At 46.3% G+C, this 27,185-nt stretch overlaps 1 protein-coding gene across 5 annotated transcripts in view; it reads right to left on the bottom strand.

Annotated features, from left to right (window-relative positions):
• NMD3 (NMD3 ribosome export adaptor) overlaps window positions 1–27,185 on the bottom strand; it is a 204,065-nt gene that overhangs the window by 154,429 nt on the left and 22,451 nt on the right. For all 5 annotated transcript variants that reach the window (XM_063916173.1, XM_063916175.1, XM_063916174.1 and 2 more), the window contains exons 3-6: window positions 25,993–26,127; window positions 19,219–19,315; window positions 10,909–10,989; window positions 10,296–10,424 (exon numbers count right to left, since the gene is read on the bottom strand). In XM_063916173.1, the coding sequence (XP_063772243.1) occupies window positions 10,296–10,424; window positions 10,909–10,989; window positions 19,219–19,315; window positions 25,993–26,127 (442 nt within the window). The remainder of the gene's footprint in view (window positions 1–10,295; window positions 10,425–10,908; window positions 10,990–19,218; window positions 19,316–25,992; window positions 26,128–27,185) is intronic.

Below are 27,185 nucleotides of genomic sequence, written 5' to 3'. Positions count from 1 at the left end.
TGTCTAGAGACGACAACTCCTTGGACTTCTCCTCTGGGAGAAACCCTTTTTATCCTGTTCTGTGTCCAGAACCATACCCAGGAACAGTAGACGCGTCGTAGGAACCAGCTGCGACTTTGTAATATTCAGAATCCAGCCGTGCTGTTGTAGCACTCCCCGAGATAGTGCTACTCCGACGAACAACTGCTCCCTGGACCTCGCCTTTATAAGGAGATCGTCCAAGTACGGGATAATTATTTCGGCCATTACCTTGGTAAATACCTCGGTGCCGGGGACAGACCAACGGCAACGTCTGGAATTGGTAATGACAATCCTGTACCACAATTTTGAGGTACTCCTGGTGAAGAGGGTAAATAGGGACATGCAGGTAAGCATCCTTGATGTCCAGTGATACCATGAAATTCTCCAGGCTTGCAATAATCGCCCTGAGCGATTCCATTTTGAACTTGAACCTTCGTATATAAGTGTTCAAGGCTTTCAATTTTAGAATGGGTCTCACCGAACCGTCTGGTTTCGGTACCACAACATTTTGGAATAGTAACCCCGGCCTTGTTGAAGGAGGGGTACCTTGATTTCACCTGCTGGAAGTACAGCTTGTGAATTGCCGCCAGTACTACCTTTCTCCGAGGGCAGCAGGCAAGGCTGATGTGAGGTAACGGCGAGGGGGACTCGCCTCGAACTCCAGCCTGTATCCCCGTGATACTATTTGCAGAACCTAGGGATCCACCTGTGGGCAAGCCCACTGGTCCCTGAAGTTCCCGAGACGCGCCCCTACCGCACCTGTCTCCACCTGTGGAGCCCTAGCGTCATGCGGTGGACTCAGAGGAAGCGGGGGAAGATTTTTGATCCTGGGAACTGGCTGCTGGTGCAGCTTTTTCCTTCTTCCCTTGTCTCTGTGCAGAAAGGAAGCGCCTTTGACCCGCTTGCTTTTCTGAAGCCGAAAGGACTGTACCTGAAAATACGGTGCTTTCTTAGGCTTTTGTGAGGAAACCCGAGGTAAAAAAATTTCTTCCCAGCTGTTGCTGTGGATACGAGGTCCCAGAGACCATCCTCAAACAATTCCTCACCCTTATAAGGCAGAATCTCCATGTGCCTTTTACAGGCAGCATCACCTGTCCACTGCCGGGTTTCTAATACCCTCCTGGCAGAATGGACATTGCATTAATTCTGGATGCCAGCCGGCAAATATCCCTCTGTGCATCCTTTATATATAAGACGACGTCTTTAATATGCTCTATGTTAGCAAAATATTATTCCTGTCTTAGAGTATTAACATTATCTGACAGGGTATCAGACCACGCTGCAGCAGCACTATTTATGCTGAGGCAATTGCAGGTCTCAGTATATAACCTGAGTGTGTATATACAGACTTCAGGATAGCCTCCTGATTTTTATCAGCAGGCTCCTTCAAGGTGGCCGTATCCTAAGACGGCAGTGCCACCTTTTTTTTTTTTTTACAAACGTGTGAGCGCCTTATCCACCCTAAGGGATAACTCCCAACGTGACCTATCCTCTGGCGGGAAAGGGTACGCCATCAGTAACTTTTTAGAAATTACCAGTTTCTTATCGGGGGAACCCACGCTTCTTTACACACTTCATTCATTCATCTGATGGGGGAACAAAACACTGGCTGCTTTTTCTCCCCAAAAATAAAACCCCTTTTATGTGGTACTTGGGTTCATGTCAGAAATGCGTAACACATTTTTCATTGCCGAGATCATGTAACGGATGTTCCTAGTGGATTGTGTATATGTCTCAACCTCGTCGACACTGGAGTCAGACTCCGTGTCGACATCTGTGTCTGCCATCTGAGGTAACGGGCGTTTTTTGAGCCCCTGATGGCCTTTGAGACGCCTGGGCAGGCGCGGGCTGAGAAGCCGGCTGTCCCATAGCTGTTACGTCATCCAGCCTTTTATGTAAGGAGTTGACATTGTCGGTTAATACCTTCCACTCTGGTGTCGGCCCCACAGGGGGCGACATCCCATTTATCGGCCTCTGCTCCGCCTCCACGTAACCTTCCTCATCCAACATGTCGACACAGCCATACCGACACACCGCACACACACAGGGAATGCTCTGAGGACAGGACCCCACAAAGTCCTTTGAGGAGACAGAGAGAGAGTATGCCAGCACACACCAGAGCGCTATATAATGCAGGGATTAACACTATAACTGAGTGATTTTTCCCCAAATAGCTGCTTGTATACATATATTGCGCCTAAATTTAATGCCCCCCCTCTCTTTTTAACCCTTTGAGCCTGAAAACTACAGGGGAGAGCCTGGGGAGCTGTCTTCCAGCTGCACTGTGAAGAAAAAATGGCGCCAGTGTGCTGAGGGAGAAGCCTCGCCCCTTTTTCGGCTGACTTTTCTCCCGCTTTTTTATGGATTCTGGCAGGGGTAATTTATCACATATATAGCCCTGGGACTATATATTGTGATGATTTGCCAGCCAAGGTGTCTTATATTGCCCTCAGGGCGCCCCCCCCCCCCCCAGCGCCCTGCACCCATCAGTGACCGGAGTGTGAGGTGTACATGAGGAGCAATGGCGCACAGCTGCAGTGCTGTGCGCTACCTTGGTGAAGACCGAAGTCTTCTGCCGCCGATTTTCCGGACTCTTCATGCTTCTGGCTCTGTATGGGGGACGGCGGCGCGGCTCCGGGAACGAACACAAAGGTCGGGTCCTGCGGTCGATCCCTCTGGAGCTAATGGTGTCCAGTAGCCTAAGAAGCCCAAACTACCACCTGTTAGGTAGGTTCGCTTCTTCTCCCCTTAGTCCCTCGCTGCAGTGAGTCTGTTGCCAGCAGATCTCACTGTAAAATAAAAAACCTAAATATACTTTCTTTCTAGGAGCTCAGGAGAGCCCCTAGTGTGCATCCAGCTCAGCCGGGAACAAGAATCTAACTGAGGTCTGGAGGAGGGTCTTAGTGGGAGGAGCCAGTGCACACCAGGTAGTCCTAAAGCTTTCTTTAGTTGTGCCCAGTCTCCTGCGGAGCCGCTAATCCCCATGGTCCTTACGGAGTCCCAGCATCCACTTAGGACGTCAGAGAAATAGGATTTTAATACCTAGTGGTAAATCCTTTTCTCTTAGTCCATAGAGGATGCTGGGGACTCCAAAAGGACCATGGGGTATAGACGGGATCCGCAGGAGACATGGGCACACTATAAGACTTTGAATGGGTGTGAACTGGCTCCTCCCTCTTTGCCCCTCCTCCAGACCTCAGTTAGAAACTGTGCCCAGGGAGACGGACATTTCGAGGAAAGAATTTAATGTGTAAACACGGTGAGTGTCATACCAGCTCACACCACGAACATACCGCAGAACGTGGCATTCAAAAGAACACCAGCCAAAATACACAGCCACATGCTGAGAGAATATGTAACACAACCAATCATAGAATACCACATGCCAAGGCATGAATCACGTCAGCAACAGCCTGACTGAAAAGAACCACCACAAAAGTGTAACCATAACCAATAACTGCAGATACAGTACGCACTGGGACGGGCGCCCAGCATCCTCTACGGACTAAGAGAAAAGGATTTACCGGTAGGTATTAAAATCCTATTTTCTCCTACGTCCTAGAGGATGCTGGGGACTCCAAAAGGACCATGGGGTTTATACCAAAGCTCCAGACAGGGCGGGAGAGTGCGGACAACTCTGCAGCACCGATTGAGCAAACATGAGGTCCCCATCAGGCAGGGTATTAAACTTGTAGAGCATAACAAAAAGTGTTTGAACCCGACCAAGTATCCGCTCGGCAAAGTTGAACCGCCGAGACTCCTCGAGCAACCGCCCAAGAATAGCCCATCTTCCTAGTAAAATGGGTCTCCACCAACGTCGGTAACGGCAATCCAGCCGTAGAACGAGCACGCGGAATCGTATCACAGAACCAGCGTGTAACAGACTGCATAGACGCAGGCGCCCCAATCATGTTGGGAGGATACCGGACAAACAAAGCCTCTGTTTCCCCAATCCGAGCCAAATTGGCGACATAAAAATTCAAAACCCCGACCACATCGAGAAACTTTGAATCAGCCAATGCTTAAAAACCACAGGTACCAACATAGACTGGTACCTGCGAAAACACAGAAACCACTTTTTTGGCAGAACTATTATCAGAGTTCTCAAAACCGCTCTATCCACATGGAAGAACCAACAGGGGCTCTCGTGAGACAAAGCCACTACTTCCGACACCCGCCTTGCAGATGCCAAAGCGAATAGCATGACCATACTTCGAGAGAATTTTTTTAACACGACCTTTCATAAAGGTTCCAATCAGTGTGATACAAGAAAACGCAACACCACGTCAAGGTCCTACAGTGCCAAAGGGGGCACCAATGGAGGTCAGATGTGCAGTACTCCTTTCACGAAAATCTGAACTTCCTGAAAGGTGGCCAAATCTTTTTTTTTTTTTTAAAGAAAATTTTGTAAGGCCAAAACTGCACTGAAATGGAGCCTAAGTGTAGGTCTGCATCCACACTTGCTTGCAAAGAATGGAGAAGAACGACCCAGCTGAAAATCTTCCGTAGGAGCCTTCTTGGATTTACACCAAGACACATATTTACGCCAACTACGGTGGTAAGGCTTTGCCGTTACTTCTTCCCTATCCTGAATAAGTGTGGAAATGATTTCACTGGAAATACCCTTTTGGCCAGGAGATGGCATTCAACCGCCACGCCGTCAAACGCAGCCGCGATAAGACTTGTTACCCTCCCGGGTCTTGCTGTAACCGTTCCTCACGCAGAGGAAAAGGCCCGTGATCTTCCATGAGTAAATCATGAAAAACTGGATACCAAGCCCTCCTTGGTTATACGGAACAAAGAGAATCGTCCGAAGCTTTGTTCTTCTTACGTTTATCACCTTCAGAAAAAGTGAGAGCGGAGGGGACACATAGACCGACTGAAAACACCCAAGGTGTCACGAGGACGTCCACTGCTGTAGCTTGAGTGTCCCTTGACCTGGAACAATATCCCTGAGACTGCCCGTTGAGGCGAGACACCAGCCTGTCCAATTGAGTCACTCCTCAAAGAGTTGTCACTTCTGTGAAAACTTCACGATGACGACTGTATTTCTCCCTGATGGCGATCATGTCTTCAGAGGAGATCTATTTCTCCGTCGTTTTCCTTCGGAACGAAGACGGCTAATATATAGTTTTCCAGTCTTTCCACCTAGCGGCAAACTTTGGATCTTCCGCCATTGCCGCTGTGCTCCTTGTTCCGCCCTAGCGGCTTACCGACGCCACCAAGTCGTCCGACAGAACCAACACGGTCAGATCACGAAGAATATGTTAGTCAAAATTAGCTCTAAATTCAAGAAAGCTCATTGCAGACAAGCTTCCCAGCTTGACCTTTTCCTTTGGAAACACGACCCTTGCCAGGACTTCTCCCCAGCCTTGGAGATCCGCATGCAGGGACACCAGGATCTAATCCTGGATCCCGAATCTTCGTCTCTCTAGAAGGTGAGAACCGAGCAGACACCATAGGAACGATGTCCCGGTCATTAGATTATATTCCGGTGCATGTGCAGGTGAAACCCGGACCACATTTCCAACTGGTCCCTTGACAACCACTCTGGCTTTTGACCTGCTTACCGAAAAAGCCTCTTAGGCCGCACCCATCTGCTACAATAACGGAACATATAAATGGATTAGCACTGCAAACTGATCCGACCCTGGATCCTCAGACCTCCTTCCACAGGAAACCACACAACCTCAATGTTCAGTATCTATTCTGACACCCACATCCGACATCTGCGTCGTTGGGAACAACAGCCATTTCCTGTGTTGAAGAACAGTCATAGAGAAACAACGATTTGCACCTCTTGTTTCTTGACCTCGCCTTAATCAGGAGAGCGTCTCAGTACCGAATAACAATGTCTCTTACTATTGAAATAAAAACATCGTACGGTCATCACTCCGGTGAAATGGCAACCCAGATAATCTGATTGCGGAGAACACGCATTTAAACTTTTTAGTTCTCTTTTTTTGTTTTTTTAACAGGGACAACAGGACAATGTCCTGAACCTGACGCACCTCCGGTATGGCGTCGCGTACTACTTCCCCTTCCAGAGGGGAACGGCAAGGTCTATGAGAAAATCAGTGAGGGAAAACATCTAACTCCAGAATGTCCCCCTTTGGATTCTATAATTAACTCACAGGTCCCAGTCTATTCCCGGACTAACTGAAAAGTAGTAGACGAGTCCCCACCGGAGTGGGGTCCAGCCAGATAGACTCAGCGACATGTGGTGGATGTGGTAAAAACAGACACGACATCCACATCTGCGAACCTAACAAGGCCGCAAAACTCTTACCTTTTCACCTTCCACTGTCTGCCCAGAAAAGGAAAAAAGAACGGTATCGAATCGGTTAAAATGACCGCATCCCACCAAAGAATACGTCACCAACCGTTGTGAGGGAAACTAATTCACGAAGTTAGATCTACCAGCAGTATCTGCCGAGATTGACTGAAACTGAGGCATACCCAAACAGCGGTTCACGGTCCCAGGGAAAAATTCCAGTATCTCTCGGAGTCAGCCTCAGCATTCCCCCGGCCACACGTCCTGTATACGTACAGCGGCCTGCCGCAAAGTTATAGAGAAGAAGAACAGACCTAAGTAAACTCCCTTCTCTTTAGGGTAATTCTATCGGATGACTCTCCGAATATAAATACTCCCTCATGTGCATGCAAACCCAAAGCATAGAAATAAAATATCACTTAGCTTTCTGTATACGATCCTTTGAGACAGGGCCCCGTGTCGACCAGGAGTTGACTTTCACAGTATTCTATCCGCGGCGGGAAAAGAACAACATTCGGACTCCTTGTGAGGATCTGCTCTTCACGGTCGACCTACAGCTTTATCAACAGAGCGACCAGCACATGAGAAAGAATACTATTACTTCAGCATTCATCTTTTTAATCATAAAACGCATATACATAATGTAATACACAATTACACACATATCCCCAATATACATTATATATATATATATATATATATATATATATATATATATATATATATATATATATATATATATATATATATATATATATATACACATACATACACACACACACATATACACACATATAACATACATATAAGTGGATTGTCCGGAACCCTAGGGTCCGCAGTGACATTAATGTGTTCTGAATGTGTATGACCATGTACAGAAAGCCCCAGTTGTGGATCAAACAGGAAACCTTATGGTCGACAGAACACCTAGTATTCATCGACGGCAGGGAGTAGTAACCAGGCAAAAACATATTTTCGACCCCGAGGGATCCGAGGGAAATATACATAAATAATTTTAATAAAACTCCCCCACCTATACTACCATGTCTGTGCTCGAGCTACAGGCCCATGGAACCGTACCATACCTATACACACATATATAAACAGGTATAAGGCAGTTAACAGCATGTTAATTTACACCCAGTAAGAACAGATGGTGCCGACAGGACCACCCACATACTACTGTGACTCCCATACAGTGATTACTTTTACCAAGCATACAACTACCGACTTGCTGATACTACAGTTACCTAATCACGTATCAACAGGCGTCGGCGATGCCGACAGCGAACCCCACAGCTGTTTGTGACAGAGCACTCACGCATGTCGACATACTGAAAAGCTATAGTGGGTATAACTGACAGGGAACACCCAGATATATATGCACAACAATAAAGATTACATGCCCATTATCAAAATTAGTCCTATATTTCCTTCTATATAGCACTAAACCACTGTGCCCCCCCTGTTTGCAGTTAAACCTGATTTGGCAGGGACATGGAGAAAATGGCGTGGAATGTTGTGAGGGCTAAGCCCTGTCCCTTCTCAGCGCGCTTCAACCCCTCCATTAAAATAACCTTTTTTATGCATTTTTTACTTGTTATGCTGGCGGGGGCCGTATACAGTGTCCACACACTGTATACATGTCCCCTCTTTTCACACAAGAGGTTTATATTGCTGCCCAGGGCGCCCCCTCCCTGCACCCTGCACCCTTGCAAAGCGGCGGCGCGTGGGAGCAATGGCGTGCAGCGCGGCCCCTGTATACTGGCGGGGGTTCGGCCATGGTGCCCGGCACCGAAAAAGCATCTCATACCAACGTTTTTCTGACCCCAGTAACTTGCTGCCCAGGGCGCTCCCCCCCCCCAGCGCCCTGCACCCTTGTGAGTGCCGTTGGTGTGTGGGAGCATGGAGCGCAGCGCGACCGCTGCGTGTTACCTCCGTTACTGAAGTCTTTGGCCGTCACTGAAGTCTTCTGAACTTCTAATACTCACCCGGCTTCTTTCTTCTGGCTTCTGTGAGGGGGGTGACGGCGCGGCTCCGGGAACAAGCAGCTAGGCGAACCAAGTGATCGAACTCTCTGGAGCTAATGGTGTCCAGTAGCCTAAGAAGCAGAGCCCTTGAACTAAGAAGAAGTAGGTCTGACTTCTCTCCCCTCAGTCCCACGATGCAGGGAGCCTGTAGCCAGCAGGTCTCTCTGAAAATAAAAAACCTAACAAGTCTTTCTAGAGAAACTCAGTAGAGCACCCCTAGTGTGTGTCCAGTCACTCCTGGGCACAAAGTCTAACTGAGGTCTGGAGGAGGGGCATAGAGGGAGGAGCCAGTTCACACCCATTCAAAGTCTTATAGTGTGCCCATGTCTCCTGAGGATCCCGTCTATACCCCATTGTCCTTTTGGAGTCCCCAGCATCCTCTAGGACGTAGGAGAAACTGGGTAAAGACAGGCAGACATAGAGGTAGGAAGGCCCTGCTCGCAAGCTTACAATCTATAGGGAAATAGGCATTGATACACAAGGATAGATGCTACCTATTGCATAATGGTCCACCAGATTGCTAGGTTCTTAATGGGTTGTATGATATGATCACTCAGCAATGCTGAAAGACAAAATATATGATGTTATGTGTACTGTACAGAGAGGATGTAACCGGATAGGGAAGCATTGAAGGTTATGTGGGTGGGTCTGGAATTTGATAGGCTTGTCTGAAGAGGTGAGTTTTCAGGGAACGTTTAAAGGTTTGGAGACTAGAGGTGAGTCTTATTGCGCATGGGAGGGCATTCCACAGAGTGGGGGAAGCCCGAATAAAGTCCTGTAATTTTGAGTGGGAACAAATAATACGTGTGGATGAGAGACGGATATCTTGTGCAGGGCTTAGAGGTCTGGTAGGGAGAATTTTGAGATGAGTGAGGAGATGTATGATGGCGCAGTTTGGTTAATAGCCTTGTATGTAAGTAAAAGTATTTTATATTTAACACTGTAGAATACCGGTAACCAATGGAAGGACTGACAGAGCGGATCAGCAAATTATGAACGTCTACCGATTAAGATTAGCCTCGCAGCTGCATTAAAATGGATTGTAGTGGTGAGAGCCTATGTTTGGGAAGACCAGTAAGGAGACTATTACAATAATCAATGCTGGAGATGATGAGAGCATGGATTAGAGTTTTTGCAGTGTCTTGTGTAAGATAAGGATGTATTTTGGATATGTTTTTTAGAAGCATGTAACAATTTAAAGACAGATTGAATGTGTGGAACAAAGGACAGTTCAGAGTCAAGGATGACACCTAGGCAGCGAGCTTGTGGGGTAGGGTGGATAGTCACATTGTCATATATACATACCTACAGGGAGTTTGAAAAAAACCCTCCACAGTGAGCGCCATCTGTAGATAAGTACATAAATTCTATATATATATATATGTGTGTGTGTGTATGTGTGTGTCTGAATAAAACAGAATTTGTTATGTACTTATCTACAGAGTAGATCTACAGCCATAGATAGCGCTCACTGCGGAGGAACTCCATGTGTATGTATAACATTTATTCTCAGATATATTTACAGTGATATACTTTGAATGTAAGAAAGTTATGTTGCTTGGCCATAAAAATAAACTGTACAGTCAGTATCAAGAGCTGATTAATAAAAAAGAATTTAAAGGATTTCACAGACTATTTTATTGTAGCACATCGCTTACTTGGTTAAACAATTAGCACCGCATATCTTTAAGAGTGGTTCTAAAAAAAGAAAAGAAAAACATTGTCGACATTGCGGGAGTGGAGAAATGCTGAATGTCGACATGTTCAAGGCTAACAATACAACCATATTGACATTCCCATGCCAACATTGTAATGGTCGCCATATTGCTCTACACCCCGCATGCCCCAGCAAATGCACACGTTATCAGAAGAGAATAGTAAGCGTCTATCTCAGAAGTTCTCAACTCCAGTCCTCAAGTAACTTTTTTCTTTTAGTTAAGTACATAATTTATAAGCACAGCAGTCCTTACCTTTTGACGGACCTGGACCACAGCCTTCCAAAAATCTTTAGCTTCCACTCTATGGCAATCATCACACATTTGCGCCTGGACAACAAAGTCAACAACAAAGACCTGCTGCAGGATTGCTCCATTTATCACCTATTGGAGAGTGAATGATGTTACGGTTCTGTCCATGGTCCTTATTACATTCCTACAGACATGCTGTTCTGTAATTAGATACCCTACAATGAAAGCACATACCCCTTCAGATTAGCTGATCCAGGTCGCACCTGGGAATTTGTACACGGGTGCGACCTGGCTTGAGACCCCTTTCAGACTTGCAGCCTCATCCAGCATATTGGTGACGTCACCTTTGACGCTACAGGAGGCAGCGCTTTGACCCGGCTTACCGTTCACACTGCATGCATCCTGGGATGAATTGCTGGGACGCTCAACCTGGGATATTCCTTCAGGAGCCTTTCAGACTAAGCAAACTCCCAGGTTGATGCGTGTTTATGTGCAATAACCCGGGATATTTATGTTAGTCTGAAAGGGGTACGAGTCAGGCTGCTGTCACTTCCAAGCAGGAGGAACTATCACTACCGAGGTTAGCCTTATACCTGTAGTACTAGAGGTCGCTTACCTCCTTCTGTATTGTCATTTTCAATTTCAGCCTCTTCGAATGAGGTTCAGTCCAAATAAAGCCAGCATCAATGAGACGCACCTGGTGGAAACACCACCTATATAATTAGGTTTATTTTTTTCAAGATGCATCTATAAAAACACATTTTACTCAAATAAGTTTATGGGAAAGGAAAGCTATAATACCCAATTTACTACATATCATATTTTCTATCACGTTTTCAAACTGTCACTCGCTCATTCCCAATCCCATATTACAAACGTTTAGGGATCTGAAAACTACCACACACCAACTCACTGCCAGGTAAATTAACCTTGGACCTACTGTATAAATTAGGTAAAGTAAATGTACTTTATCTCCATCCAAAGCTTAGTAAATAGACCCCTTAGGCATCTATTTACTAAGCCTTGGATGGAGATCAAGTGGACAGAGATAAAGTACCAGCCAATTGGCTCCTAACTGCCATGTTACAGGCTGTTGCCCAAATGTATTAAGCCTTAACAGGAGATAAATCTGAGATGCATATGGAGTGATAAATGACCAGACAATCAGCTCCTAACTCATGTCACAGGCTGTGTTTGAAAAATGACAGTTAGGAGCTGGTCAGCTGGTCATTTATGTCTCCTTACGAGTCTCAGATTTATCTCCTGTTAAGGCTTATACATTTGGGCAATAACATTTGGGCAAGCCTGTAACATGGCAGTTAGGAGCCAAATGGCTGGTACTTTATCTCCATCCACTTTCTCTCTCTCCAAGGCTTAGTAAATAGATGCCTAAATCTTGTTTAATTTACAATAAATCCCCTTTCTTAGACACAACTGAGGATATGAGATGTTTAAGGCACAACACACTTTAATCTATTTGTGGTGAGTTGAGGTTTATCATGTTGCCAAGAGCAATATTGTCTTCTAACATAAAATTGAGAAAAAATAAGATTTTAAACCTACCGGTAAATCTTTTTCTCCTAGTCCGTAGAGGATGCTGGGGATTCCGTAAGGACCATGGAGCAGGGCCGGCTCTAGGCATGTTCGAATAGAGCGGCCGCGCAGGGCGCCACCCTTAATGGGCGCCGCGCGCTGGCGCCGCCATATTCGATGCTGGAGCCGGCCCTGTGTGTGCAGCATTTGCCCGTCGCGCTGTGTGCGCGCTATGCGCGCTGCGCGGCGCCGGTGTCTAACGTCAGACGCCGGCTCAGTGGGGGGCATTTCTGGCTCAGTGGGGGGCATTTCTGGCTCCGTGGGGGGCATTTCTGGCTCCGTGGGGGGCATATCTGGCACCGTGGGGGCATATCTGGCACTGTGGGGGCATGGCATATCTGGCTCCGTGGGGGCATATCTGGCTCCGTGGGGGCATATCTGGCTCCGTGGGGGCATATCTGGCTCCGTGGGGGCATTTATCTGGCTCCGTGGGGGCATTTATCTGGCTCCGTGGGGGCATTTATCTGGCTCCGTGGGGGCATTTATCTGGCTCCGTGGGGGCATTTATCTGGCTCCGTGGGGGCATTTATCTGGCTCCGTGGGGGCATTTATCTGGCTCCGTGGGGGCATTTATCTGGCTCCGTGGGGGCATTTATCTGGCTCCGTGGGGGCATTTATCTGGCTCCGTGGGGGCATTTATCTGGCTCCGTGGGGGCATTTAGGTATCAGGCACCGTGGGGGCATTTAGGTATCCGGCACCGTGGGGGCATTTAGGTATCCGGCACCGTGGGGGCATTTAGGTATCCGGCACCGTGGGGGCATTTAGGTATCTGGCACCGTGGGGGCATTTAGGTATCTGGCACCGTGGGGGCATTTATGTATCTGGCACCGTGGGGGCATTTATGTATCTGGCACCGTGGGGGCATTTATGTATCTGGCACCGTGGGGGCATTTATGTATCTGGCACTGTGGGGGCATTTCTTGCACTGTGGGGGCATATCTTGCACTGTGAGGGCATTAATGTATCTGGCACTGTGGGGGCATTTCTTGCACTGTGGGGGCATTTCTTGCACTGTGGGGGCATATCTTGCACTGTGGGGGCATATCTTGCACTGTGGGGGCATATCTTGCACTGTGGGGGCATATCTTGCACTGTGGGGGCATATCTTGCACTGTGGGGGCATTAATGTATCTGGCACTGTGGGGGCATATCTGCGCTGTGGGGGCATTTATCCATCTGGAACTGTGTGGCCATTAATGTAGCTGGCACTGCTGGGGGGCATGTCACGTGTAGCTGGCACTGCTGGGGGGCATGTCATGTGTAGCTGGCACTGCTGGGGGGCATATCATGTAGTGTTCCCGCTAGGCGTCTGTGGCTGGGCAGTGTGCCTCAGTGCTCTACCTGGCGCAATGTGTCTAACGTGCTCTTATAGGAGGTTCTACCTGGTGCAATGTGTATTAGCTGCACTACTGTGTGGTGTAATGTGAATTGCCACTATAATGTGGCTACGCACATTCCCCACGAAGTAACTCCCCTAAATTTTTGCTGCGCGCCTTCGGCGCGCACTGTCCATGCTTTAGCGTGTGGAAGTGGGTACAACAAGCATTACAGTATGTACATCATTTTGCCCACCTAACTTAAAAATGTGCCCTCCCCGTGATCAGCCTCTATGTCCCTCCTCCAGACCTCAGTTAGAGAAACTGTGCCCAGAGGACATGGACAATACGAAGAAAGGATTTTGTTAATCTAAGGGCAAGATTCATTCCAGCCCACACCATCCACACCGTATAACCTGGACTATATGCAACCAGTTAACAGTATGAACAAAACAGTATCAGCTAAAGACTGATCTCAACTGTAACATAACCCTTATGTGAGCAACAACTATATACAAGCCTTGCAGATTTTGTCGGCACTGGGACGGGCGCCCAGCATCCTCTACAAACTAGGAGAAAAAGATTTACTGGTAGGTTTAAAATCTTATTTTCTCTTACGTCCTAGAGGATGCTGGGGACTCCGTAAGGACCATGGGGTTTATACCAAAGCTCCAGACCAGGCGGGAGTGCGCGGACGACTCTGCAGCACCGATTGAGCAAACGCAAGGTCCTCATCAGCCAGGGTATCAAACTTATAGAACTTTGCAAAAGTGTTTGAACCTGACCAGGTAGCTGCTCGGCAAAGCTGTAAAGCCGAGACGCCTCGGGCAGCCGCCCAAGAAGAGGCCACCTTCCTAGTGGAATGGGCCTTTACCGAATTTGGTAACGGCAATCCTGCCGTAGAATGAGCCTGCTGAATCTTGTTACAGATCCAGCGAGCAATAGTCTGCTTCGAAGCAGCAGGGCCAACTTTGTTGGCTGCGTACAGGACAAACAGTGCTTCTGTTTTCCTAATCCAAGCCGTCCTGGCTACATAGATTTTTAAGGCCCTGACTACATCCAGGGACTTGGAATCCTCCAAGTCACCCGTAGCCACAGGCACCACAATAGGTTGGTGCATATGAAATGAAGAAACCACCTTAGGCAAAAATTGAGGACGAGTCCTCAACTCTGCTCTATCCACATGGAAAGTCAAATAGGGGCTCTTGTGAGACAAGGCCGCCAATTCGGACACCCGCCTTGCAGATGCCAAGGCCAACAACATGACCACCTTCCAAGTGAGAAATTTCAATTCAACCGTTTGAAGAGGTTCAAACCAGTGAGACTTCAGGAACCGTAACACCACGTTAAGGTCCCAAGGAGCCACTGGGGGCACAAAAGGAGGCTGGATGTGCAGAACTCCCTTTACAAAAGTCTGGACTTCTGGGAGAGAAGCCAATTCCTTCTGAAAGAAAATAGACAGGGACGAAATATGTACCTTAACAGAGCCTAATTTCAGGCCCATATCCACTCCTGTCTGTAGAAAGTGGAGAAAACGGCTCAGATGGAAATCTTCCGTAGAAGCATTCTTGGCTTCACACCAAGAAACATACTTCCTCCAGATACGGTGATAATGTTTAGCCGTCACCTCCTTCCTAGCCTTTATCAGAGTAGGGATGACTTCCTCCGGAATACCTTTCCCAGCTAGGATACGGTGTTCAACCGCCATGCCGTCAAACGTAACCGCGGTAAGTCTTGGAACACGCAGGGCCCCTGTTGTGACAGGTCCTCCATGAGAGGGAGAGGCCATGGATCTTCTGTGAGCATCTCCTGAAGATATGAATACCAGGCCCTTCGAGGCCAATCTGGAACAATGAGTATTGTTTTCACTCTTTTTTGTCTTATGATTCTCAATATTTTTGAGATGAGAGGAAGAGGGGGGAACACATAGACCGACTGAAACACCCAAGGTGTCACCAGGGTGTCCACCGCTACTGCCTGAGGGTCCCTTGACCTAGCACAATACCTCCGAAGCTTCTTGTTGAGGCGTGACGCCATCATGTCTATGTGAGGAATTCCCCAAAGACTTGTTATCTCTGTAAAAACTTCTTGATGAAGTCCCCACTCTCCTGGATGGAGATCGTGTCTGCTGAGGAAGTCTGCTTCCCAGTTGTCCACTCCCGGAATGAAGACCGCTGACAGAGCGCTTACGTGATTTTCCGCCCAGCAAAGAATCCTGGTGGCTTCCGCCATTGCCACTCTGCTCCTTGCCCCGCCTTGGCGGTTTACATGAGCCACGGCTGTGACGTTGTCCTGTTGAATCAGAATCGGTAGGTCGCGAAGAAGATTCTCCGCTTGTCGTAGGCCGTTGTATATGGCCCTCAATTCCAGTACGTTGATGTGTAGACAAGCCTCCTGGCTTGACCATAGCCCTTGAAAATTTCTTCCTTGTGTGACTGCTCCCCATCCTTGGAGGCTCGCGTCCGTGGTCACCAGAACCCAGTCTTGAATGCCGAACCTGCGACCCTCTAGAAGGTGAGCACTTTGCAGCCACCACAGGAGAGACACCCTGGCCCTGGGGGACAGGCTTATCTTCTGATGTATTAGTAGATGGGACCCGTACCACTTGTCCAGGAGGTCCCACTGAAACGTCCTTGCATGAAACCTGCCAAAGGGGATGGCCTCGTAGGCTGCCACCATTTTCCCCAGAACTCGAGTGCATTGATGAACAGACACTCTTTTTGGTTTTAGCAAGTCTCTGACCATGTTCTGGAGGTCCTGGGCTTTTTCCATCGGGAGAATAACCCTCTTCTGTTCCGTGTCCAGAATCATGCCTAGGAATGATAGTCGAGTCGTTGGAATAAATTGTGACTTTGGCAGATTGAGAATCCAACCGTGTTGTTGTAGCACTCTCAGGGAGAGCGACACGCTCATCTGCAATTGATCTCTCGATCTTGCTTTTATCAGGAGATCGTCCAAGTACGGGATAATTGTGACTCCCTGCCTGCGCAGGAGCACCATCATTTCCGCCATTACCTTGGTGAAAATCCTCGGGGCCGTGGAAAGCCCAAACGGCAACGTCTGAAACTGGTAATAACAGTCCTGTACAGCGAATCTCAGGTACGCCTGATGAGGAGGATATATGGGGACATGAAGGTATGCATCCTTTATGTCGAGTGACACCATAAAATCCCCCCCCTTCCAGACTGGAGATCACAGCCCTGAGCAATTCCATTTTGAATTTGAACTTTTTCAAGTACAGGTTTAGGGATTTTAGATTTAAAATGGGTCTGACCGAGCCATCCGGCTTCGGGACCACGAACAGGGTCGAATAGTACCCTTTCCCTTGTTGGACTAGGGGAACCTTGACAATCACTTGCTGTTAACACCACTTTTGAATTGCAGCTAACACTACTTCCCTCTCTGGGGAAAAAGCTGGCAAGGCCAACTTGAAAAATCGGCGAGGGGGCACCTCTTCGAATTCCAGTTTGTATCCTTGGGATACAATATCCATCGCCCAAGGATCCACGTCTGACAGAACCTAGACCTGGCTGAAGAGTCGAAGACGTGCCCCCACCGATGCGGACTCCCTCAGTGGAGCCCCAGCGTCATGCGGTGGATTTAGTACAAGCCGGGGAGGACTTCTGCTCCTGGGAACTAGCCAAAGCAGGTGTTCTCTTCCCTCTACCCTTACCTCTGGCGAGGAAGGCTGAGCCCCGACCTCTTCTGGACTTATGCGACCGAAAGGACTGCATCTGATATTGTGGAGTTTTCTTTTGCTGTGGGGGAACAAAAGGCAAAAAAGTAGATTTACCCGCGGTAGCTGTGGCAACCAGGTCCGCGAGACCTTCCCCAAATAAAACTTCACTTTTGTATGGTAAAACCTCCATATGCTTCTTTGAATCGGCATCACCCGTCCATTGGCGGGTCCACAGGGCTCGCCTAGCAGAAATCGCCATGACGTTGGCTCTCGAACCTAGCAGCCCAACGTCTCTTTGAGCGTCTCTCATATATAAGACTGCGTCTTTAATGTGCCCTAAGGTCAATAAATGGTATCCCTGTCTAGGGTATCAAGGTCAGCTGACAAGGTATCTGTCCAAGCTGCAACTGCGCTACATACCCATGCTGATGCTATAGCTGGTCTGAGTAAAGCACCCGTATGCGTATAAATAGATTTTAAGGTAGTTTCCTGTCTGCGATCAGCAGGATCCTTGAGGGCTGCCGTGTCTGGAGACGGTAGCGCCACCTTCTTGGACAGGCGCGTTAAAGCCTTGTCCACCCTGGGTGAGGATTCCCAGCGTACCCTGTCCTGTGCTGGGAAAGGATACGCCATAAGAATCCTCTTAGGAATCTGCAGTTTTTTGTCTGGAGTTTCCCAAGCTTTTTCAAATAACTCATGTAGCTCATGAGACGGGGTAAAGGTTACCTCAGGTTTCTTTTCCTTATACATGCGCACCCTCGTGTCAGGGACAGAGGGGTCCTCTGTGATATGCAAAACGTCCTTTATTGCCATAATCATATAATGAATACTTTTGGCCACCCTTGGGTGTAACCTCGCATCATCGTAGTCAACACTGGAGTCAGAATCCGTGTCGGTATCAGTGTCTGCTATTTGGGATAGGGGACGCTTTTGAGACCCGGAAGGACCCTGAGACACAGTCCAATCCATGGATTGACTCCCTGCCTTTTCCCTGGACTCTGCTTTGTCCATTCTCTTATGTAATAAGTTCACATTTGCATTTAAAACATTCCACATGTCCACCCAATCATGAGTCGGCGTTGCCGACGGAGACACCACAATCATCTGCTCCACCTCCTCCTTAGATGAGCCTTCCGCTTCAGATATGCCGACACACGCGTACAGACACCCCAACACACACAGGGATATATCTATAAGGAGACTAAGGCCCTTAGGAGAGAAAGAGAGCGAGTATGCCAGCACACACCCAGCGCCAACTGACACTGGAAACAGAATTCCCAGATAATAGCGCTTTTATATATAATAAATCGTGTAATACACTCACTGCACCTCACAAGTGCCCCCCCTCTTTTCAGCCCTGTGTCACAGTGTTCAGCAGGGGAGAGTCCGGGGAGCCAGCTTCTCTGCAGTGCTCTGTGGAGAAAATGGCGCTGGACAGTGCTGAGGGACCAAGCTCCGCCCCCTCCAGCAGCGGGCTTCGGTCCCGCTCAATTTTATAAAACTGGCGGGGGATTTATGCACTTACTGCCTCCGCAGCCTATATCCATATTGCCAGACTTAAAGGTTTATATTGCTGCCCAGGGTGCCCCCCCCCCCCGCGCCCTGCACCCATCAGTGCCTGGTAGTGTGTGTAATGTGTGGGCGCAATGGCGCGCTTACCTCAGTGAAGATCAGAAGTCTTCTGCCGCCTTAGACGTCTTCTTTTCTTCTTATACTCACCCGGCTTCAATCTTCCGGCTCTGTGAGGACGGCGGCGCGGCTCTGGGACGAACGGCGGGGGAAGACCTAAGTTCCGACTCCCTCTGGAGCTAATGGTGTCCAGTAGCCTAAGAAGCAGGGCCTATCACTTAAGTAGGTCTGCTTCTCTCTCGTCAGTCCCACGATGCAGGGAGCCAGCAGTGCTCCCTGAAAATAAAAAACCTAACAAAATTCTTCTTTTTCCAGAGAAACTCAGTAGAGCTCCCCTGCAGTGCACCCATTCTCCTTTGGGCACAGGATCTAACTGAGGTCTGGAGGAGGGACATAGAGGAAGGAGCCAGTGCACACCCATTCTAAAGTTCTTTATAGTGCCCATGTCTCCTGCGGAGCCCGTCTATACCCCATGGTCCTTACGGAGTCCCCAGCATCCTCTAGGATGTAAGAGAAACATATATATTTAAGTGTTATCTACTGACATAGCCACATTTGTGAATAAACAGATAGAAAACAAATAGTTTTAAATTTGTATAACTTGCTATAGATTGCAAATTGGTTGTTGTTGATTACTATTCGTTAACCTGTCAGCTGTGTTAGTAAGTGAATGATACACAGTATCCAAGTGATACACGCCAGTCACACCTTGCTCAGAGAAGCCTTCAGTTTTTTCAAGCACAAAGTGAGAAGCTCTCGGGACTCCAAGGCACACTGGATCCATGTCCCTGGTGGCTGTAGATAGCTGAAACAAAGAATCTATTACTTAGTCTGGCCCTTTATAATGTGCAACACTCAAAGTTTTCTCTCTGTCATTGTGGTTGAAGCAGACAATAGGATGGAGGGCTCAGGTTTTCACACACATTCAACCCCAGCCCTTCCAAAATGAATTGGTCTTACCCTCATTCTAATGAGAGAAGTCTCAACTTTGAAGATGCCCTTCGCACTGTGTTCTATGTGGGCAACACCATATAGAAGTTGGAATGTAAGGACTCCAAATGTGCCAAAAAACAGGGGTGAAATGATGCCTCAGCATAGAATAATGTCCGTATAGATGAACTACTGCAGGACTGGAGTCTAGGTAGCAGGTAAGGCTCATGCCACTCCTCTAAGCAGAGCTAATATTGCTGCTAATGTTAGTTGTAAGGGGAATCCAGAATCCCTTTGGGGGTAACAATGAAAAAAAAACTCTTGGTCACAGGCTAGCTAGCTGAATCTGTATTGAACACCAATGTTCCCAATATCTGTCTCTCTATGTGGTAAATTTACTAACGCTTCTAAAACAGAAAACTGGTGATGTTGCCCACAGCAACCAATCAGATTCTGTCTATCATTTCTCTTTTGCCTTTTAGAAAATGATAGACAGCATCTGATTGGTTGCTATGGGCTATATCACCAATTCTCTGTTTTGGAAGCTTTAGTAAATTTACCCCTATGTTAGGACCAATAGTGGTAAAAGTAAGAGTGAATGGTCCAATAAAGCTATGCATGTTCCAAAAGTATTTATTCACACTGGACATGGAAAGCAGAGAACGCACAAAAGAAGAGAAGTATGAGGAGATCAGAAAGAAAATTAGACAAACATGTTACAGGTAAAGGATATAACACCATCTCTAGGTAGCTTGTTGTTGATGTGACTCCATTTAAAATGATTAAAGAAGTGTAAAATCCATGGCACTGTAAACCAATCTCCCTGGATGCAGCCGGAAGAGTAAATCAACCACAGATTACACAAAAGGATGGTGATGATGGCAGAAAAAATGAAAAACTTCCAAACAGACATAAGCTGAAATCCAAGTCAAGGTATGTCAATGTCTGATCACACCTTCTGATGCTTTTTGAGAAACAATGGTCACCATGGAAGTGGTGTCCCAGGAGGACTCTACTTTTGAGAAAAAAACATAAAAAAAGCCAGTCCGGAATTTTCCTTACATGCATATTGACAAGTCATAATGCTTCTGGGAGAATGTCCTTTGCACAGATAAATCAAAACTGGATATATTTGGCAAGCTCACAAAGAAAAGAGCTCCATAATGAGACTCTAGAACTAGCCCTTGATGAAGTGGCTCCAGCTACCCATCACACTCCACGTAGGCCTAGATGTCAACCATGGCACTCCAAATTAACAAGACAACTACAAAAACTCACACGAAAACTTGAACGTCAGTGGCGTAAATCTCGTATTTCAAGTGACTTCCTCACATATAAGACAGTCTACCATTCTTATAAAAATGCCCTGGACACTGCCAAACAAACATATTTCCAAACTCTTATCTCTGCTCAAGCCTCTAACCCCAAACAACTCTTTAATACATTTAAATCACTTCTGAATCCTCCCGCACCTACCCCACCAGCCACTATCAAGGCACAGGATCTTGCTTCCTACTTCAAGGAGAAGATTGCTAAGATCCGAGATGAAATGGTATGCTCTTCGGCAGCCAGTGACCTGCTCCGTTCTTTACCTGAACCCTCTGGCACTCTTTCTTCATTTGATCCCACAAATGAAGATGAAGTATCATCACTCTCCTCATCCTGCTTCTCTACTACCTCTCCTCTTGATCCTTTACCCTCACAAATAAGTAAAGCTCTGTCTCTGGTGCTCATCCCTACCTTAACTAACATCTGTAATCTCTCTCTCTCTACTGGTATTTTTCCTTCACTCTTCAAGCATGCAGTGATTACTCCCATTTTAAAAAAAACAAAATTCTGACCCTAATGCTCTCTCAAACTACCGCCCTATCTCTCAGCTCCCTTGTCTCTCTAAGCTACTTGAGAGACTTGCCTACACTCGACTCACACACTTTCTTAACTCATACACTTTGTTGGACCCACTTCAGTCAGGCTTCCGTTCCCAACATTCCACAGAGACGGCACTGACTAAAGTGGTTAATGATTTGGTCACTACGAAGTCTAAAGGCCACTACTCACTACTTATTCTTCTAGACCTATCTGCTGCATTTGACACTGTAGACCACTCTCTTCTCATACAGACACTACAATCCCTAGGTCTTAAAGACACAGACCTTTCTTGGTTCCTATCGTACCTATCTAATCGCTCCTTCAGTGTTCGCTTCTCTGAATCTACCTCCTCTTCGCTACCTCTTTCAGTTGGAGTACCGCAAGGCTCAGTCTTGGGTCCTCTGCTTTTCTCTATCTATACCTCATCTCTTGGTAAACTAATCAGCTCTTTTGGTTTTCAGTATCATCTGTACGCAGATGATACTCAAATCTACCTATCCTCCCCTGACTTGTCCCTATCTGTACTGGACCGTGTCACTGAACGCCTTTCTGCCATCTCATCCTGGATGACATCTCGCCACCTCAAACTTAATATTTCAAAGACAGAGTTAATTATATTTCCACCGGCCAATAGTAGGTACCAACCTGATATCTCTATCACTGTTGAAAACTCGACTATCTACCCTACCCCACAAGCTCGCTGCCTAGGTGTCATCCTTGACTCTGATCTGTCCTTTGTTCCCCACATTCAATCTGTCTCAAGATCATGTTACATGCATCTAAAAAACATATCCAAAATACGACCATACCTTACACAAGACTGCTAAAACTCTAATCCACGCTCTCATTATCTCCCGCATTGATTATTGCAATAGTCTCCTAACTGGTCTTCCCAAAACGAGACTCTCACCACTACAATCCATTCTGAATGCAGCGGCGAGGCTTATCTTCCTCGCTAGACGTTCATCGTCTGCAGATCCACTCTGTCAGTCCCTCCATTGGTTACCTGTACTCTACCGCATTCAATATAAAATACTTTTACTCACACACAAGGCCATTAACCAAACTACACCAACGTACATCACTTCGCTTATCACAAAATATCTCCCAACCCGACCTCTTCGCTCTTCACAAGACCTGCGTCTCTCATCCACACTCATTATACCCCTTTTACACTCGCAGAAAAATCCCGGGATATTGCACGTGAACGCGCATCATCCCGGGATTCTTCTCAGTGTAAATGGGTACAGGGACAATTTCCCGGGACGAGCATCCCGGGATTTCATCCCAGGTCAAAAGCAGGGTTGAACCCGGGACCGTCCCGGGAAGCTGCCAGTGTAAACGGGTATACCGGGTCAAGGCGACCCGGCACCCGTTCTCTTCATAGGAGGAGGCGGTGCTTGGAGAAGATTATCTCCAAGCACCGCCTCTGGGAGACTCGGCGGTGACGTCACTGACCCGGCAATATGCCGGGTCAGCCCGCTAATGTGAAAGGGTCATTCCCGGGAATGTGTCCCGGCAAATATACCGGGACACATTCCCGGGAATGAACTTTCCTGCGAGTGTAAAAGTGGTACTCACGACTGCAGGACTTTCATCGGGCTGCACCCACTCTGTGGAATGCCCTACCACGCACAAGAAGACTCTCCTCTAGTCTCCAAACCTTCAAGCGTTCCCTCAAAACTCACCTCTTTAGGCAAGCGTATCAAATTCCTGAACCGCCCACATAACTTTCATAAACCTTCCTATCAAATTACATCCACTCTGTACAGTCCACACACATCCTCACATGTCTTCTCATTCTATGCAATAGATAGCACCTTTCCTTGTGTACATATGCCTATTTCCCTATAGATTGTAAGCTTGCGAGCAGGGCCTTCCTACCTCTATGACTGTTATCACCCAGTTTGTTATTGTTATTTCAAATTGTAAAGCGCAACGGAATTTGCTGCGCTATATAAGAAACTGTTAATAAAATAATAATAAATAATACCTACTGTGAAACATGGTGGAGGCTTGGTTATGTATTAGGGTTATAGGTGCATTGAATCTGTGCTGGGCTCAATGAAATCTCAAGACTATTAAGGCATTCTGAAGCGAAACAAAGGACTATTCTGAAGTGGTCTTCTAGGACTCCAGATATGAATCCTATCAGACATCTACGGCAATACTTGCCTACCTGACCCTCACCATGAGGGAGAAAATGCTCTGTTCCTGGACTTTCCTGGTAATGTATGATTGCCATCACCTGTGGTGAGCTAGTTAATTGATAAGAAAGGTATTTCACCACAGGTGATGGCAATCATACGTGGTGAAACACCTTTATCATCAATTAACTAGCTCACCACAGGTGATGGCAATCATACATTATCAAAAAAGTCCAGGAACAGAGCATTTTGTCCCTTATGGAGAGGGTCAGGTAGGCAAGTATGATCTACGGAAAGATCTGAGACCACTCATCAAATATTAGACAGCTAGAGCTGTTTGCTCAGGACGAGTGGGCCATAATACCTGCTTACAAGTGTAGAAGTCTCATTGAGAGCTACAGAAATCGTTTCATTACTGCAACTAAAGCAGAGGTTCCTAAACTTCACCATTACAGACCAGGTGATCCATGCTTGAGCACAGGTGACTTAATTATTACCTCAGTCAATTTGATTTAATCATCTGTGCTGAAACATGGATAGCCTTAAAACCTGGACTGCAGTGGCAGAGTTTGGGCACCTCTGCTCTAAAGGTTGCACAACAAAATATTAGGTTAAGGGTTCTATCATTATTGTCCATGTTATTTATATTTCTTTATGATTTCAAATATTCGGTTGACTCAAAAATCGAATGTAAAGTCTGTTTCTAAAAATCTGAAATAAACAATGATGGAAGCTAATTCCTAAGTGTCACTTACAAGTTATTTCAGAGAAAAATAAGGATTCTTTTTCAGGGAAGAGAAGAAAGACGACCATGTCTGTACATACTCATGGATAGCCTCATTTCAAAGAGAGGAGTCTCCATTTCATACAATGGGTTGGATTCAGGTCCTGACGCAGAGGCTTCACATGTCGCAAAGTACAGATGTTCTGTATGTTGCGCATGTGTAGTACGGGTCATGCGACGTCGGTAGCAGATCAGCAGCAGACTGTCAGTGGGGGCAGTGGTGGCCACTGTTTCCCAAAAATGGAGGCGTGTCGTCGCCATTTTGGGACAATGCTGAGGTCAGGATCATTTCCTGGCCTCTTCGTAGGAACCGAGGCAGTCATCTCCATGGGTCATGCAGTCGGCCGATAGTGTCGCAGGTGATCAGATGTAGAGTCCTATGACACAGCAAGGATCAATCACTAATGCAAGCAGGAGGAGTCTACTTATACACTTACACTACTTAGACACCTCCTGCTGGATTACCATATTAGTGCATCAGTGCTGCTGCTTCCAAGTAAGCAGCAGCTGCGCTCATCACCACATCAGAATTAGGCCTAATGTGCGCCCTTAATTATTATTTTGTGGTGACCACGTGACTGCCAGACAACTGCACCTAACCGTACAAAAATTATTAAGCTTTCCCAAGGCAGAGGGGTTCTAATGCCTAGAAAACCCCTCCCCCAATCCCCCTTTCTTGTGTCAAATATGGTAAGTTTTCTAATATTCAAATCAGTATGCCTTGATGGGCTACCATATTATTCCTACAAAGTGTAAACAGTTAATTCGGGTGTGGATTATTAGATCATAACTAAATAGATCTACAGTCAATAGGTCTACCACTAATGGTAAACATGCATTAGGCTGACAGGGTCAAAATGTTAACATAGAATAGGTGGACAGTAGGAAAGGTTGACAGGGTCAAAAAGTCGACGGGATCAAAAGGTCGACATGTAAATGGTCGACACACAAAAAAAGGTAGACACATTTTTGGGGTGTTTTGTCACTTTTATGCCACAAACAAACCCCACTAGTGTACCACGTCCGCTCACCATGCTTCGGGCAGGTTACTATTTCCAATTGTAGTCCACGTAGATGGTAAAGTGAGAAAAAGTTTTCAAAAATAAAGAGAAAAAAACACAAAAAACAAACGTGTGTATACCTTATGTGTGTTGACCACTGCCATGTCGACCTTTTGACCTGTCTTCTTTTTACATGTTGCCCTTTTGACCCTGTAAACCTAATGCATGTCTACCATTAGTGGTAGACTTATTGACTGTAGACCTTTTTAGTGTAGATCTATAGTCCGGATACTGTCAATTCACGCAGATGGAGAAAAGCAGCAAAAAGCACTGCGTCAGTTGTCTTTATTAAATAAAATAAAAATTATACAGAATTGCCTTTAGTTCACTTTCTTGCAATGTCAATAAACAAAAACCGTGTCTGGACTACAAAGACAGCATTTTGGGGGGAGGCAATACACAGAAAACATTGCTGTCTCTCCCACACTAGTTTCAAAAAGAAACTGCACATCGCAAACTGTGGGAGTCTCTAGGTCTGCCGATTTACACCCAAAAACTATAACCTGTAACGTATAAGAAGATGCTATTTAGACCACGTTTGTGAAGGTTACCAGACACACACAATAATTTGCTTATATAAATACGTTTTCATTTACTAGCTATCATAATTCCAACAACACATAATAGTTTCATACAAAGATAAAACAAGGTGAAAACAAAATGTAAAACAGTTATGTAGCTTGAGACCTACCGTTCACACTGTTTGCAGAAATGCACAGACACCTGCTTTGGAATCCCTTCGCTGATGTCAACCTGTGTTCGTAGACATGCCACACACATGTTTGCAGGGTTTGGGGGGATTGGGATTCCACACTGACAGCAAAGGCTAAGAATACAGGAGCAAAAGAAAGTAATTAGCCAAACACATATTCAGGCCATATTAAGAAACCTACATAATCTTATTTTTAAATTTGCTAAATAAACAGAAATAAAAGCATTCTTCATTTTTCATCATTACAACGCAAAAGCTACAAAAAATCAAATGAATAAAAAAAGGGGTTATTATAGAAAAAAAACAAGACACATATTCACAGAGATTTTATAATAAAATTGTATATACAGTACATCTTTTATTTTTGTTTTCAAACCCACTGCCAATAATTGTTATAAGTAGCACCAGAGGATTTACGACCTTTTTAATAAAGACTATGGGGGATATTCAATCACAGTCGGATCCTCTCCGACAGAGAGGATCCGGCACACTTCAGTATTCAGTAGCGGGCCATTTCCGCCCGTTCCCCCTCCCACTCCGACCATTAATTTTCAACCTCTCTTACGGGCGAAAATGTTTGGTCGAAAACAGCCCGTTTTTGACAGGGGCGGGGTCGAAAACACATGGATGAGCAAAGTTTCCAACAGGGCGGAAGAACGGCACTTCAATTGAAGAGTTCAGATTATCGGCGGAAAGTGCCGTCTTTCTGCACTGTCAGAACTTCCACCGGAAGTGAATACTCCCCTACGTAGCAAAGATTATAGATCTGAAGATCTGTGATCAGCCATTTTAAAACCAAGCAGTATACACATCATGAATATATACCAACATACACGCATACAAAGAGCAAGCAAACTAGGTACTTTTTTTGGGGGGGGGGGGGGGGGGTTAAACATTATAATAGTTTACAAAAATATATTTTTAAAATAAGGAATTAAGTAAGGGAATTCTACTTAGATTTAAGGAAATAACACTATATTAATAACAAAATGAATGTTTTTGGGGTGTGTGATATATCTGAAGTACACACAATGGGATTAATTAGTTGTAGTGCTGGCGTCTCACATGTTGCCAAGCAGAGGTATCAAACGCACTCATTAGCTTTGTGGGTGTTACCATAATCTTACGAATAAACACATGGATTGAGTGTCCGCATTAGATCCCTACACTGT

Source organism: Pseudophryne corroboree, chromosome 4 (assembly GCF_028390025.1).
Source record: "Pseudophryne corroboree isolate aPseCor3 chromosome 4, aPseCor3.hap2, whole genome shotgun sequence".
Classification (NCBI taxonomy): Eukaryota; Metazoa; Chordata; class Amphibia; order Anura; family Myobatrachidae; genus Pseudophryne; species Pseudophryne corroboree.
Note: the sequence above shows the minus strand (reverse complement) of the source record. Positions and strands in the feature narration are given on the sequence as shown.